At 47.7% G+C, this 14,057-nt stretch overlaps 1 protein-coding gene across 1 annotated transcript in view; it reads right to left on the bottom strand.

The window, feature by feature from the left end:
* Positions 1-14,057, bottom strand: part of FMNL3 (formin like 3) — a 1,635,345-nt gene that overhangs the window by 1,095,054 nt on the left and 526,234 nt on the right. Inside the window, exon 3 of the mRNA XM_044082195.1 lies at positions 8,886-8,966. Within this exon, the coding sequence (XP_043938130.1) occupies positions 8,886-8,966 (81 nt within the window). The remainder of the gene's footprint in view (positions 1-8,885; positions 8,967-14,057) is intronic.

Raw genomic sequence — 14,057 nt, 5'->3', positions numbered from 1 at the left:
TTTCCAAGATACATACTTCAAGTCGACTAAAGATGCGGGCTCAAAAGGGGGACCAGTCAGAGCCTGAAGAACTAGGGTTAAATTCTATGGAGAAACTGCTTCCTTAACAGGGGGTCTCAAAAGAAAGGTACCTTTCAGAAAGGTCTTACAGATCTTAGATGATGCTAGGAGGCCAAATTTGTTTCCAATGTGAAAGTGGGAAATTGCTGCCAGTTGAATTTTAACAGTTGAAGAACTAGCCCCCTGATGGAAGATTTGGGATAAAAAATTGTGGACTGCCAGAATAGGAGCCGTAAAAGGGTCCAGATTCCTATGCTCCGCCCAGATAGAAAAACGTTTCCATTTACTCTTGTAGACTTTTCTGGTAGAAGGCTTATAAGCGACCACCAGAATAGCTTTAACTGAGGATGAGATACCGGGAGTCCTAGCCATCAAGGGAACTGGATCAACAAAGCCGAGAGCTTGAGGTTTTCCAGATCGGGGGTCCCCAATCCCAGGGGGTGAGAAATCAGATCCGGAAGGGGATCCAAGATCCAGGGAGGACGCACTAGATAAGACCGTAGGCATGGTAACCATGTTTGACAAGGCCAGAATGTGGCTATGAGGATAACTCTGCCCCCCAACCAACAAGTTTTCTGCAAGAATTTTGTCATCGACGGAAGAGGAGGATAAGCATAAAGAAGACCGGATGGCCAAGCATGAACCAGAGCGTCTTTGGGGTTTTCCCCCTGGTGGGGGAATCAAAGCGAAAAACTCGCTGCACTTGGCATTCGAAGGCGACGTGAACAGATCGCAGCAAGGTTGACCCCATCCCAGGAAGACCTGTTTCGCTACTAAGGGGTTCAGAGACCACTCGTAGGGTGAGAGGACAGTCCGACTCAGCTTGTCCGCAAGAATGTTTGACCGACCCGGTATGTGCGTATGAGAAAGTGGTTGGTGGATATCGCCCATTCCCACACTCTCATGGCCTCTCGGCAAAGTGAGTAAGATCTGGTTCCCCCTTGCTTGTTGATGTACCAGACCACTGACATGTTGTCTGTTTGAATTGCAATAGTCCCTAGAGGAAGAAGGGCATGGAGAGCCTGCAACGCTAGAAGCACCACCCTCATCTCCAGGACATTGCTATGCAAAAAGGTCTCTGTGCGAGTCCACGTGCCTTGGACGGTTCTGCCCATGCAATGCCCACCCCCCCACCCGAGGCAAGACGCATCCGTGGTCACTGTGACTTGGAGTGGGGACATGGAGAAGGGGTGCCCTTCCCGGAGGTGCTTGGAATTGAGCCACCAAAGTAGAGATCCCCTGCTGAAAGGAATAGGGGCAGACAAGGGGTGAAGCAGAATGGACCACTGGACCAGTAAGGTCCATTGGAGAATCCTCATATTCAGACGCGCGAGCGGAGACAGGTTGATGGTCGCTGCCATGGACCCCAGAGCCCTCAGGACTAACTCCGCTGGAGGGGCCGAGGACTGAAGAAGAGCCAAAACATAGAGGTTCAGATTGCGAAGTCTGTCCGACGTCAGAAAGACTTTGGACTGAACTGTCTCTATCCTGGCCCCTATGAAATCCAAGATTTGAGTAGGCTGAAGGGAGGATTTCTTGTGGTTGATAGTGATGCATAGATAGCGGGCGAGATGTAGGAAATAGTCTCTCGCTGAACATAGTAGATGCCTGGTGGGGGCGGCTAGGAGCCAGTCGTCCAGGTAAGGAAAGACCTGTATTCCCTGAAGCCTCAGGTGGGCAGCTACAACTGCCATGACCTTGGTGAACACCCTGGGGGCTGTGGTGAGACCGAAGGTCAGGACCCTGAACTGATGGTGGCTGGCTCTCAGCCAAAAGCGGAGAAATCGCCTGGATCACCTGTCCATTAGAACATGGTAGTACGCATCCTTGAGGTCTATGGAGCACATCCAATCGTTCTCCTGTAACAGTGGGAGAATGGACTGAATGGTGACCATCCGGAACTTCAGTGTGGACAGGTCGAGAATTGGCCGAAAGTCCCCCTGTCTTTTTTGGCACCAAAAAGCACCTGGAGTAAAAGCCTGATCCGGATTGACTGGGGGGGGGGGGGACATGCTGGATGGCTCTTTTTTCTAGTAGCTCTTTTATTTCAAAGGCTGCTACCTCCCAATGATTGGGTGGTACATCGGGGAGGCGGCCCGACCAGGGAGGAGTATTTAGGAATGGAATTGAGTAACCTCTGGATATGATCCGGAGCACCCAGCGATCTGTCGTAATGGACTCCCAATGTGCTAGATGCTCCGAGAAGCACCCCCCGACTGCCTCCAGAGAGGAACAGTCGGGCAACCCCTCAGGGTTGCTGTGCGGGTCAATCGGAAAAGGGTTCCCTCGACCCAAAATTCTTCAGTCCCCCTCTGCCTCTGGGCCGGCATCCACCCTGTTCTCCTCTGCCTCTGAAGGACGAGGGATCTGGAGCGAAACGGGATTGTTGGGATTTCCAGAACCACATCTTCTGTCCTCTTTGGTTCCTGGAGAAGGACCTCTGAGGAGCCGAGAAGCGGATCCCGACGGCAGACCATGTTTTCCCATCCTTCTCGTTCTGAAGTAGCGTATCGCGGACGGTTTTGCCAAAAAGCGTAGAACCAAAGGGGGCATTTGCGAAGGACGCCTTGAAGGGTTCCGCAAAGTTGCAAAGACAGAGCCAGGCCTGTCGTCATAAGACAATGCCTGTTCCACTGGCTCTAGCCGCTCCCTCCGTGGCATGAGAGAGAAGTCGCATAGAGGTGTTTATGATAGACTTAAGAGTGGCCATTCACGCAGAAAAGTTCCGTTTGTCCTCGGCCAACATGGACTCTGGGGGTGACCCAGCGTACTCTGATTAGGTCCCGCTGGAGTCGAATCACGTGTGCCATATAGTTCAGTGACCTTACAGAGAAGGTTGCTGAAGCGAACATCTGCTTTCCGAGGTGGTCCACCGTCTGAGACTCCTTGTCTGGAGGATGTACCGAGGAACTCTCCTGTGCTAATTCCTTCTTGGTGGCAGCTGCCACCACCATGGCATCTACAGGGGCACCTTTGCTCCAAACTGTCCTGTCTGTAGGAGGGCTGAGAATGTTGTCCGGTCTCTTGGGTATTGGCTCCACAGTGTCCAGCTCCTTCCATGCCCTGGTAGTTATGAGGTCCACCAGGGGATTGGCGGGGGGGGGGGACACCCAAGAAGTAGATGGGCCTGCAAACGCCTCTAACGCCTCCAGAAAGACAGACTCGTCCGAGGAAGGCTTTTGGGATGATCACCCCCCTCTAATACGAAGCATTTCCATAATGTCTCCAAAAGAGAAGTCTTCAGGGGGGGTGACCTGGGGGAACCTTCCCCTTCCTCCAAGTCCGTGTCTTCTGTGAGGGACTCGGGTGAGTCCAAGTGCCTCCTCTTGCACTTTCGTTTATGAGGGACTTCCTCGGGGGGGGGGGGTGTCCGAGGAGGGCTCACCAACAGTGTCCTATTCCTCCATGGGAACCATCTGGGACGTAGGCGCAGGCTGTCCCTGGGGCCGGATGATGGAAGACAGACCCGTCTGAGAGGGAATGGCGGGTGGATCCGTAGCAAGACCCTCTCCACGACGTCGAATGCTGAGGGTGAGCTGTTCTCCCTAGGATCCGAAAGCAGTCCCCTCGGATCCGGCGCGAGAATCAGCGCCGGAGATGACCCAATCAGATCCGAAAGGGCAGTGCGATCTGACCTCAACGGAGCCGAAGGCACACTAACCCCTCCGGATCCGACGCTCATCTCATGGCCCACAGAGCTCGGATCCGAAAATGGATCCGACAAACCCGAGGGTACAGTCGGCGCCGAAGTAGGAAACACTGTCGGCGCAGACACCACCCCGACTCCGAAGCTACTCGGATCCGATAGCTCTGAACCCTGGTAGCGGGTCGGAGAAGGAGCAATGGGGGCGAAAAATGGGGTCGAGCTCCCCCCCCCCCGAGGGGGGGGGGCAAGAGCACTCCCATCTGCAGCTGGGCCTGAAGAAATTGACGCATCATGCGATCCATGTCCGCGTCAGATAAACTTCTAGTTGACCTGGATGAGGCTGCCGAGGCTGGCCGGGAAGGCCGCCTGGACGACCTCGAAGGTGACCGGGTCTCCTCCTCCGGCTCCAGGGAGAAACGTGGAGAACGAATCCTGGAGGGGGAAGACCCGGAGACCTTAAGAGGGGAGGCAAGCTGCTTAGTTGGCGAGGCCGAGGGAGCTGAATCGGCTCTTGTGGCTAAGATGCCTGTCCCTCTCACGCTCTTTATCCTTCCTATCCTTTTTTCTTCAAGTCCCTTTCCTCCTGAGCTGAAGAGGGAGTTTGAATCCTGGCCAGGGGAGCGAGAACGGTCGGTGGGGCAGCCGTGGCTGGCGCCACTTAGGGGGAGGAGGACGAAGCTGAATCCTGGGGCAAAAGGCCCGCGAGGACTAGCTTAGTCCGCCTATCCCTCAAAGCCCTGGGGTTGAAGGCTGCACAGACAGTGCAGCCTGAAGAGAGATGGTCCACGCCCAGGCAAATAGGTTCATAGGTTCATACTAGGCTATCTGCCCTGGGGCATTTATAAGCCTAGCCCAATTGTGTTTGGCTTACGCCACTCCTTGATTTGAGTATACTGTGCCCTTTTTACAGTTTGCTTCTGTCTAATAGTGACACGGAAGTAATCCCCGGGACAAACCTACGATCCCCCATCCACTCATCAAGATTCTTCTTGAAGAGAGTCAGTGAGGTGCTCTGCCTAACATGAATTGGAATTCTATTCCACAGCGAAGGGAGCCTCTGGGTTATGAATCTGTCCCTCCAGCATGTTCTATTTATTTCTGTGCTGAGGTTCAAGTCCCTCGAGCGTGTGGCTCTAAGGGATTTAGATTTACTGAGGTGGAGCATGTCCATTAATTCTGGGTTGGACATAGCTTTATATGTCAGGCATAGATCGCCTCGAAGTAGGCAGTATGCAACTGAGTAGAGCTGGAGTTTTTTTTAACCGAGCAGCATATGGCATCTGTTTGAGTCCCTTGATCCTCCTGGTGAGGTACTTCTGGGGTCTTTAACTGCTGCAGGTGTCGGGTAAGGTACATCCCAAAGGGGGCATTGTATTCTATGATGGGCCTGATGAGGGATGAATAAAGGGGCACTATTACCTCTCTTGATCTAGATGTGAATCCTTTCATGATGAGGTGGGCTATGTAGAAGGTCTTTCTGACCACTTTGGCAATGTGGTTGTCAAAGGAGAGATTGCTATCAACTTGGGTCCCCAGATACCTAATTACTTTCTCTGTACTTAATGGGTTACCACCTGTGTGGTAATTTGTGGACACATTGTTTTTGCCAAAGGGTATGACTATACACTTTTTGGCATTTAGCTTTAGACCACGGCTCTGGCACCAGTTATCCGTCTCTGCGAGACCTTTTTGAAGGATGTTTGTGTCAGCTGGAGAGTCGATTATGGCGCCCAGTTTGCAGTCATCTGCAAACTTGGTGAGCCATAGTCCTCCCACGTTGGCTTTTTGGCATTTAGCTTCAGACCACGGCTCTGGCACCAGTTATCTGTCTCTGCGAGACCTTTTTGAAGGATGTTTGTGTCAGCTGGAGAGTCGATTATGGCGCCCAGTTTGCAGTCATCTGCAAACTTGGTGAGCCATAGTCCTCCCACGTTGGCCTGTACCTCAGAAAAGTAAATACTGAACAAGAGGTCCCAGGACAGAACCTTGTGGGAAGCCACTTGTGACCGGTTTTGAGTCTGACATGGCTCCAGCAACTCTGACTCTGTGGGTTCTGTCTTTGAGCCAGTTTGCGACCCATCTTGTGACATAGGGGTTTATATTTAGGCTGGATAGCTCATCTATGATGCCCGAGTGGGGTATTGTGTCAAATGCCTTTGCGAGGTCCAGATAGGCTGTGTGGACTACCTTCCCTTCATCTATGGCCTTGGTGACTGTTTCGAAGAAGTCAACCAGGTTCAAAAGGCAGGATCTGCCCTTGACGAAGCCAAATTGGGTAGGATCTAGTGTCTGTAAGTCCCCAATGTCTTTGTTTATGAGTTCCATGATGATCCTTCTCCATAGCCTTGCAGACTAGGCTAGTCAGGCTTATGGGGCGATAGTTTCTAGGGTCCGCAGAGGTGCCACCTTTGTGGAGTGGGACCACTGTTGCTGTACGCCATTCTTTGGGCACATATCCTGTAGTGAGGCTGAGATTGTACAGCAGTTTTACTTGAGGGATTAGTTCTTCTTGGAGTTCATGTAGGACGCAACCCAGGACGCCATCTGGTCCCATGGAAGCAGTGTTTTTTGCTTTGGAGAGGGCGGCCTTCACCTGAGCATCAGAGATGTTTGGGAGGCTGCACTCTGCTGGGATAGATACTTGCTCTTTTGGGGGGGAGGGGGTGGAGAAGTTTGCACTGAAACTGTCTGCCAGGATATTGGCTGTGGGTTCAGTGTATTTTTTTGTCGTTTAGAATCAACTCAGAGCAAGTCTGGGAGTTGCATCCCAGGTTCTTAACATAACTGAAAAAAGCCTTATGATTGTCTTTAGTGTCCTGTGCAATTTTTCTCTCGAAGCTGGCCTTGGAGGATTTTATGAGGGATCTTAATTTTTTGCGAGTACTGATCAGAGATGCCTTCCCTTTTAGGGATTTTGCTCTATCATGTAGTAGCTTCCTCCTTCTGTTGTACAGTTTATTTATGGCTGGGGTCCACCAGACTGGATGCCTGCCTTTGGATGACTGGGTCTTGATTTTGTTTGGGATAGCATGATCCATGCATTCCTGGAGATGTCCGTAGAATGCGTTTATAAAGGATTCTGCAGTTTGGGCCGTAGTTTCCACTGGCCCTGGGGCCTTGAAGGATTCCACTTCAGTTTTGAGAAGTGTGAAGTTCGCTTTTGAGAAGTTTTTCACTGTGGTTTTCTGGGCTGGGGGTGGGGTCGGGATGTGGATATCCAGTGAAATTAATTTACAGTCTGATCTTACCAATGAGGGATATACTTCTGGTATGGAGCATAGAGTCCCCATGTTGGTAATGATCAGGTCTAGTATGTTTTCCCCTCTTGTGGGAGTGGTGACTAGTTGTTCCATAGCATTTGAGTTTATAAATTCCAGGAACCTTTGGGCTAAGGTGCTGAGGCTTGAGTAATGCTCCCAAGTCTATGTTTGGGTAGTTGAAGTCGCCCAATATAATGGTGTTCGGAGAGATCTTCATGTTCTCCAATGTTTTCAGGAAAGCTGAGTGGGATTCCCGACTTTGAGAGGGTGATCTGTAGGATGCTATAAACTGAAAAGCAGTCTTGCCCACTGTCAGTTGCACATGGATGGTTTCCGATACTTCGTGCAATGCCACTAACCTGGAGGTGTGGATATCCTTGATAAATATGGAAACTCCCCCCTCCTTTTGTGGTTCGGTCCGGGTTTTGGGGCCGAAAAGCATGATATGAGGTATAACCTGGTAGTGCTGGGGTGGTCTCTGGAGCCTTGAACCAGGTTTCTGTCACTGCACAGATATCAATGTTCTCCATACTGAGGAGAGTTTCGAGTGAATGCATCTTGAGGTTAAGACTTCTGGCATTTAGCAGCATTACCCTTAGTTTCTTGTTCCTTGTGCTGTCTATGGAGGAATAACGCACCGAGTGTGGCCATCCGCTGGGGACAGCTTCTGGCCACACTCGGAGCATTTAGAAAAAATCGTTTTTTAACCCTCGGACATACTGACAGGAAAAGGCACACACCTTCACACACACAGAAGGGGGGAGGGGATTTAAAATCTACAGTAAACTAAAGATAAACTACCCGGATAGATAAAGGGAGAAAAAGGGTACCACACACACTCAGAATACAGTGATTTTAAAGGAAAAAAGTTAAATAATCTACTCAACTCAAAACCCAACGGTATGAGCTTGTTCTCAGATGCTTCAAGAAGCCACGGCAAATTAGATCTGGGGGTTAGAGGGAAGTAACAGGGCATTATGGGTAGGGGGAAGAGCTTGGAGCTCAGATCTTTTGCTAGGAAAGCTGCGGCTCGGATCTGAATCGGATCCGATACCCACAGGTTGCTGATCAAATGAAGTTAACTACTTCAGATGTGCTAATTTCAGCAGTGTACCCATGAGAAACAAATACAGTAAGTTGATAAGCTAAATACTACTTCTGTATGAAATAGGGTAGTAGCAAAATCAACTGCAGTAGTACAAGTAAGTAGTGACAAACAAAGTACTGAAACTTGTATCATGTACAAGGATGAAGAGGCTTCTTTACCTGTTGCAGGCTAGCCTGTTTTGTTGGATACCTAATATAATAAAATCTGATTTGCTCTGCTAAGCAAGTGCACAGGGTTAGGGGAACAGCTTTAATGCTGTCAATAAGTTGGGACATGTGTCTGTGTTATGTGGCAGTCTTGTTTAGTGGCAGCACTATGGAAGGGTTTTTCTAAGGTTAGGGGGCAGGGGTAGCACACATTAGTAATGTGGTGAAAGGGGATGAAGCTGGACAAATCCCCATGCTGCAGGATTCCTAGCAGAAAGGATAAGGGCCTTAAGGGCAAACTCAACACACCTAGCTGACTAGAGGGCTGTTGCTGGTCCAGGTGCAGTGACACCTGCATGGTATGCTGGAGATTTTGGGTTTGAATCCCAAATGAGAGCTATCATCATCCTTTCACTGCATCTCCTGATTTAATGGTTGCTAATTTCCTTCTAGCAAGCAGGACAGGTAAAGGGAGAGAGCAGGTGGCAGAAATGATGTGTGTATGTGGAGGCTGAATGAAACTTAGACACAAGTGAAGTCAGTGCAGCACTCCATTCACAGATCTTCCTTGAGGCATGTGGGTGTTCAAACACACTTGTTTCAAACAAATAATATAAATGCAGTTCTAAAAAAAATATAAGAAGGAAAGGGCAGTGTGCTCTTACCTTTCGTGTGACAGCAGGGTCCAAGAAATCTTTCAGTTTCTGGATATACGTGTGTGGTGGATTCTTCACCTGGAACCTTTCCTATAATATGGAATAAGAAAAATAAATATCAAGCTAACAGATAAAGAAGGCAATGTCTGACATTCTAATAAAAAGAAAGTAGCAATGCTCAGATCATCCACTTGCGGCAGAAACAGTACAGGCAAAAAAAAAGGGAGAAAAGTCTTATGCAAATAGGACTTCATTAACTCCCAGCCTACAGAGCACCTGAAGTCAAGCGTTACAGAAAATGTTGAATTAAACTGCTTCAACTGAACCAATGTACTGTATGTACAAGTAAAAATTCCTGCCAGCTCAGCATTATACTCCTCAGTTCAACTGTAGCAACACTACTACTAAGACAACAAGATGAAATGTATCAATCCACATTTACAGTCGTGGGACTATGTCAACTCACTGAGCATCTTCCAGTCTGATCAGATGTGCTCCCTACAAATCAAGCAAGTAATTCTAGGTTAAACTTGTTGACCAAATAACCCTGTCCTGCTGATGGAACAAGACAAGAGGTAATGACTTAAAAGATGGCAGCACATTGAGTTAACAGTTTATTTTCAGCTCTCCAGTGTGAAAATAGAAACTCAGAACAGAGAGCCAGTGAACTCATTTTTTGGGATAAATTTCAGTAACTGGCTAGTAACTGCACTGTTTGGATGCCAGCAAAAAAAAAAAAAACTGAAAGAAAAACAACTGTTACAGACATTTCACTGACAACTCTGAGCATAGAGTTAGTCCTGAGGGTCACTCTGTCTCCAGGAAAAACTATGGAAACAGGAGTACACAAGAGTAATTACCTCAATAACTATTTGGTCAGAAATTAAAGCCTCCAAATAACACAGTTTTCCAAGTACAGAGTTTTAAAGAAAAAGAAGAAACCAGTTCAGAAGGTGGAAGGGTTAAATTTTTAAGAAAGTACTTCAGGTCCCGAGGAGGAGGAATGGATTTTTTGGGGGATGGGGTATGGAAGACGTCTTTAAAACTGACCCTGTAACATGAAGAAAGAGGTTGATAGAGGTGCACGCTAGACCTGAGCTGTGCAGCTCACACATTTGAGGATTGTGGGGATCTCTGCTTGATAAGGGTCTCATTCTCTGTTAAAGCACCATGTAGAAAAATTTCTTCAACTTAGAAATGCAACATTTTTGTTGCATTTTATTAACTCAGTCATATCTATGGAGAAAAGGTGCCTGAAAGGCATTAAGCCTAACATCTAGACTGCCAGGTTCAATGTCTATAGGTATGGACGAATGACAGAGCCCTTTTTTTGTGAGAGCAAGTTCATCCCATGGGGTAATTTGCAGTGACTGCCCTTGGCTAGGTGAAAAATGGAGAGAATCAATGCTTTTTGGGTCAAAAGGGAATCAGCAATATAGCACAGATAGTCTTTTGTGAACCTTCATAAAGACCTATGAAATGAGAGGAAAGAGAAGCAAAACAAAGAAATGCCCCTTCCCACAAAAAATAAGAGTTGCCTTTCCTACAAGCGTCTTGTACAGAACTCTGCTGCCAACTGTTTAAGTTGATTGTTCAGAGTACAGCTGTTTTATTCCTTAATTATAGTGGAACTTCACCACAAAGATCATAACGTTCAAAAGATAAGTCACATGATTTAACTCAATTAAAAAACATTAACTATACCATTAATAATAATCCTTCCAATAATATAACCACATATTTTCACAAAACAGAAAAAATGGTTTTGTTAAAAATTATAAAATCACGGTGTACAGGTTTTCTTACCAAAAAGTAATCCTTATAGTCTTGCCCTTCTCTCAAACTACTAATCAATAACATTATTACTTGGGGAGGGGGTGGTAGCCATAGGAGTTCCCAATATAACTTCCTTGCTTCTAAATGTGACTTATCAACCATCTCTTCCATTAAAATGGGGTACTTTCTCCAAAATAAAAAAACACATTTCTTTACATTAATACAGGTTGCAGCATGTCTATTACGGGTATTGGTATTGTCTCCTCACTTGATGGCATAAATACGCTTGTAAATTCTCTTCTTTATGTGAATCTAGTACTGTGATTCAATAAATAATGAAAGCCCTTAATGTTTCATAGCTAATTAAAAAAAGTTATGTACTCACCATAATGTTCCATCTCAGTAGGTAAACTTCATTTGTCAGCAAACTGTGGGTATCGTATCCATATCGGATCCGAGCCAGCAGCTTCAAACAGCTAAGATCCGAGCTCCAAACTCCTCCCCTTACCCATAATCCCCTGCCATCCCTCTCTGACCTCAGATCGAGTTTGCTATAGTAAAACAGCATATTACAACAAAGGATCACCTGCAACTCCTAACCTGGTGTTATCCGGAGAAAAGGACAAGGAATCCTTCTAGGGCGCACTATAGGTTAGGGGGATGGAGGGGGGGGGTTGGTTGCTGACAAATGAAGTTTACCTACTCAGATGGAACGTTATGGTGAGTACATAACTTCTTTATCTGAAGTAGTTAACTTCATTTGTCCATCAACCTGTGGGACAGAGTCCCCAGCTACCCAAACTTGGGGGGTCCTCATGGAAGGATATTCCAGAGCACTGCAGAGCCGAAGGATGCTCTCCCTCTGGAAATTAGATCCAACTTGTAATGGTTAATGAAAGTATGGGATGAAGCCCAAGTGGCTGCTGAACAAATGTAGTCCAAGGAGACTCTGGAGCAAAAGGCAGCAGAAGTAGAGATCGATCGGGTAGAATGAGCGTGGACTCTTTCAGGTTCAGGTCTACCAGAACTCTTGTATGCAAGAAGTATACATTGGGAAATCCATCTGGACAATGTAACTTTTGATACTGGTTTGCCCAAAGAAGGTCTTGCAAAGGATACAAAGAGTTGCTCAGATTGCCTATGTTCAGCGGTCCTGTGCAAGTAGAATCTCAATTGCCTACGTACGTCCAGAGAATGTAATTTGTATTCACCCTTGTTTTGATAATCTGGAAAGAAAACTGGTAAATTAATAGCATGATTAATATTGGGCACAGAAGCAACTTTGGGTAGAAAGGAGGGATTGATCCTGAGGGAAACTCTATCTTTATGGAAGACCAAGTACGGTGGTTTGGCGCAAAGGGCTTGAAGTGATAGCAATGAGAATGGCCGTCTTCCAAGATAAGTATTTCAGATCTACCGAGGCTGCGGGTTCAAACGGAGGGCCAGTCAAGGACTGGAGAACAAGAGTTAAATCCCATGGAGGGACTGTGTCTTTCACTGGAGGTCTTAAGAGGAAGGTGCCTTTTAAGAAAGTCTTACATAATTTGGAAGATGCTAAGGAACCGAGGTCACTTCCCACATGATAATGGGAAATTGCAGCTAACTGGACTTTGACTGTGGAAGAGCTAGCACCTTGGACGAATAAGGTCAACAAAAATTCTAACACCGCTGGTATGGGAGCTGTAAAGGGATCCAAATGTCTATGCTCTGCCCAGAGCAAAGCGTTTCCATTTTCTGTTATAAACCTTTCTCGTAGAAGGTTTATGAGCGGCCACTAAAATAGCCTTAACAGGGAACGAGATACAGGGAGTCCTAACTATTACTGGAACTGGATCAGCCAAACAGTGAGCTTGAGGTTATCCAGGTTCGGAGTTGGTAAACCCAATGGGTGAGAGATCAGATCCGGGGTGGGATCTAGAATCCATGAAGGATTCACTAGATGAGACCATAGACATGGGAACCATGTTTGATGTGGCCAGAATGGGGCTATGAGGATTACTCTGCTCCCCAACCGACGGGCTTTCTGCAAGAATTTTAGCATTAGGGGAAGAGGGGGATAAGCATAAAGTAGACCGGATGGCCAAACATGCACCAGAGCATCTCTGGGGGGTTCCCCTGGTGGGGGAATTAGAGCGAAGTAGTCGCTGCACTTTGCATTCAAAGGAGATGCAAAGAGATCACAGCAAGGTTGACCCCACTTGAGGAAGATTTGCTTCGCTATTCTTGGGTTTAGAGACCACTCATACAGCGAGAGGATGGTCCGACTCAGCCTGTCTGCAAAGATGTTTGACCGACCTGGAATATGGGTTGCTATGAGAAAGCGGTTGGTGGAGATCACCCATTCCCAAACTCTCATGGCCTTTCGACAAAGTGGGTAGGATCTGGTTCCCCCCTGTTTGTTGATATACCAGACCACTGACATGTCTGTCTGAATTGCAACTGTTCCTAAGGGAAGAAGGGCTTAGAGTGCTTGCAACGCCAAAAGCACCACTCTCATCTCTAGGACATTGATATGCAATAAGGTCTCTGAATGAGTCCACATGCCTTGGACGGTTCTGCACATACAGTGCCCCCCCACCCTAGGCGAGAAGCATCCTTGGTCACCGTGGTTAGAGGCAGGAACATAGAAAAGGGGCGCCCTATCTGGAGGTCAGGTGATTGGAGCCACCAGAGTAGGGAATTCCTGCAAGCCCTGCTGAGGGGGATAGGTGCACTCTGCGGGCGTAGCAGGATGGACCACTGAACCTGCAAGGTCCACTGTAGCACTCTCATGTTCAAGCGCGCTACAGGTAACAGATTGATTGTGGCCGCCATGGAACCTAGAGCCCTCAAAACCAATTCCGCTGGAGAAGCCGACGATTGTTAAAGGGCCAGTATGTGGAGCTTCAGGGTACGAATCTGGTCTGGAGTTAAGACGAGACTCAATAGGTTTGTGTCTAATCTGGCTCCTATGAAGTCTAAGATCTGGGTTGGATGACGGGAAGATTTGTTGAGGTTGACTGTGATTCCCAGCTGGGAGGCCAGGTGGAGGAAGTAATCTCTGGCTGAACATAGTAGATGCCTGTTGGGGGTGGTCAGGAGCCAGTCGTCCAGGTAGGGAAAGACCTGTATACCCTGGAGTCTCAGGTGGGCCGCTACTACTGCCAAAACTTTGGTGAATACCCTGGGTGCTGTGGTGAGACCAAAGGGGAGGGTCCTGAACTGGTAGTGAATGGCTCCTAGCCAGAAGCGGAGAAACCTTCTGGACCGTCTGTCCATCAATATGTGGTAATACGCATCCTTGAGGTCTATCGAACATATCCAGTCGTTCTCCTGTACGAGGGGGAGAATGGATTGAATGGTGACCATCTGGAACTTTTCTTTGGCCACTGACAGGTTTAGTAAGGACAGGTCGAGGACTGGCCT

Source organism: Protopterus annectens, chromosome 9.part0 (genome assembly GCF_019279795.1).
Source record: "Protopterus annectens isolate FY-2018-M chromosome 9.part0, PAN1.0, whole genome shotgun sequence".
NCBI lineage: Eukaryota > Metazoa > Chordata > Ceratodontiformes > Protopteridae > Protopterus > Protopterus annectens.
The sequence above is the reverse complement of the archived record's forward strand: the minus strand, read 5'-3'. Positions and strand labels throughout refer to the sequence as shown.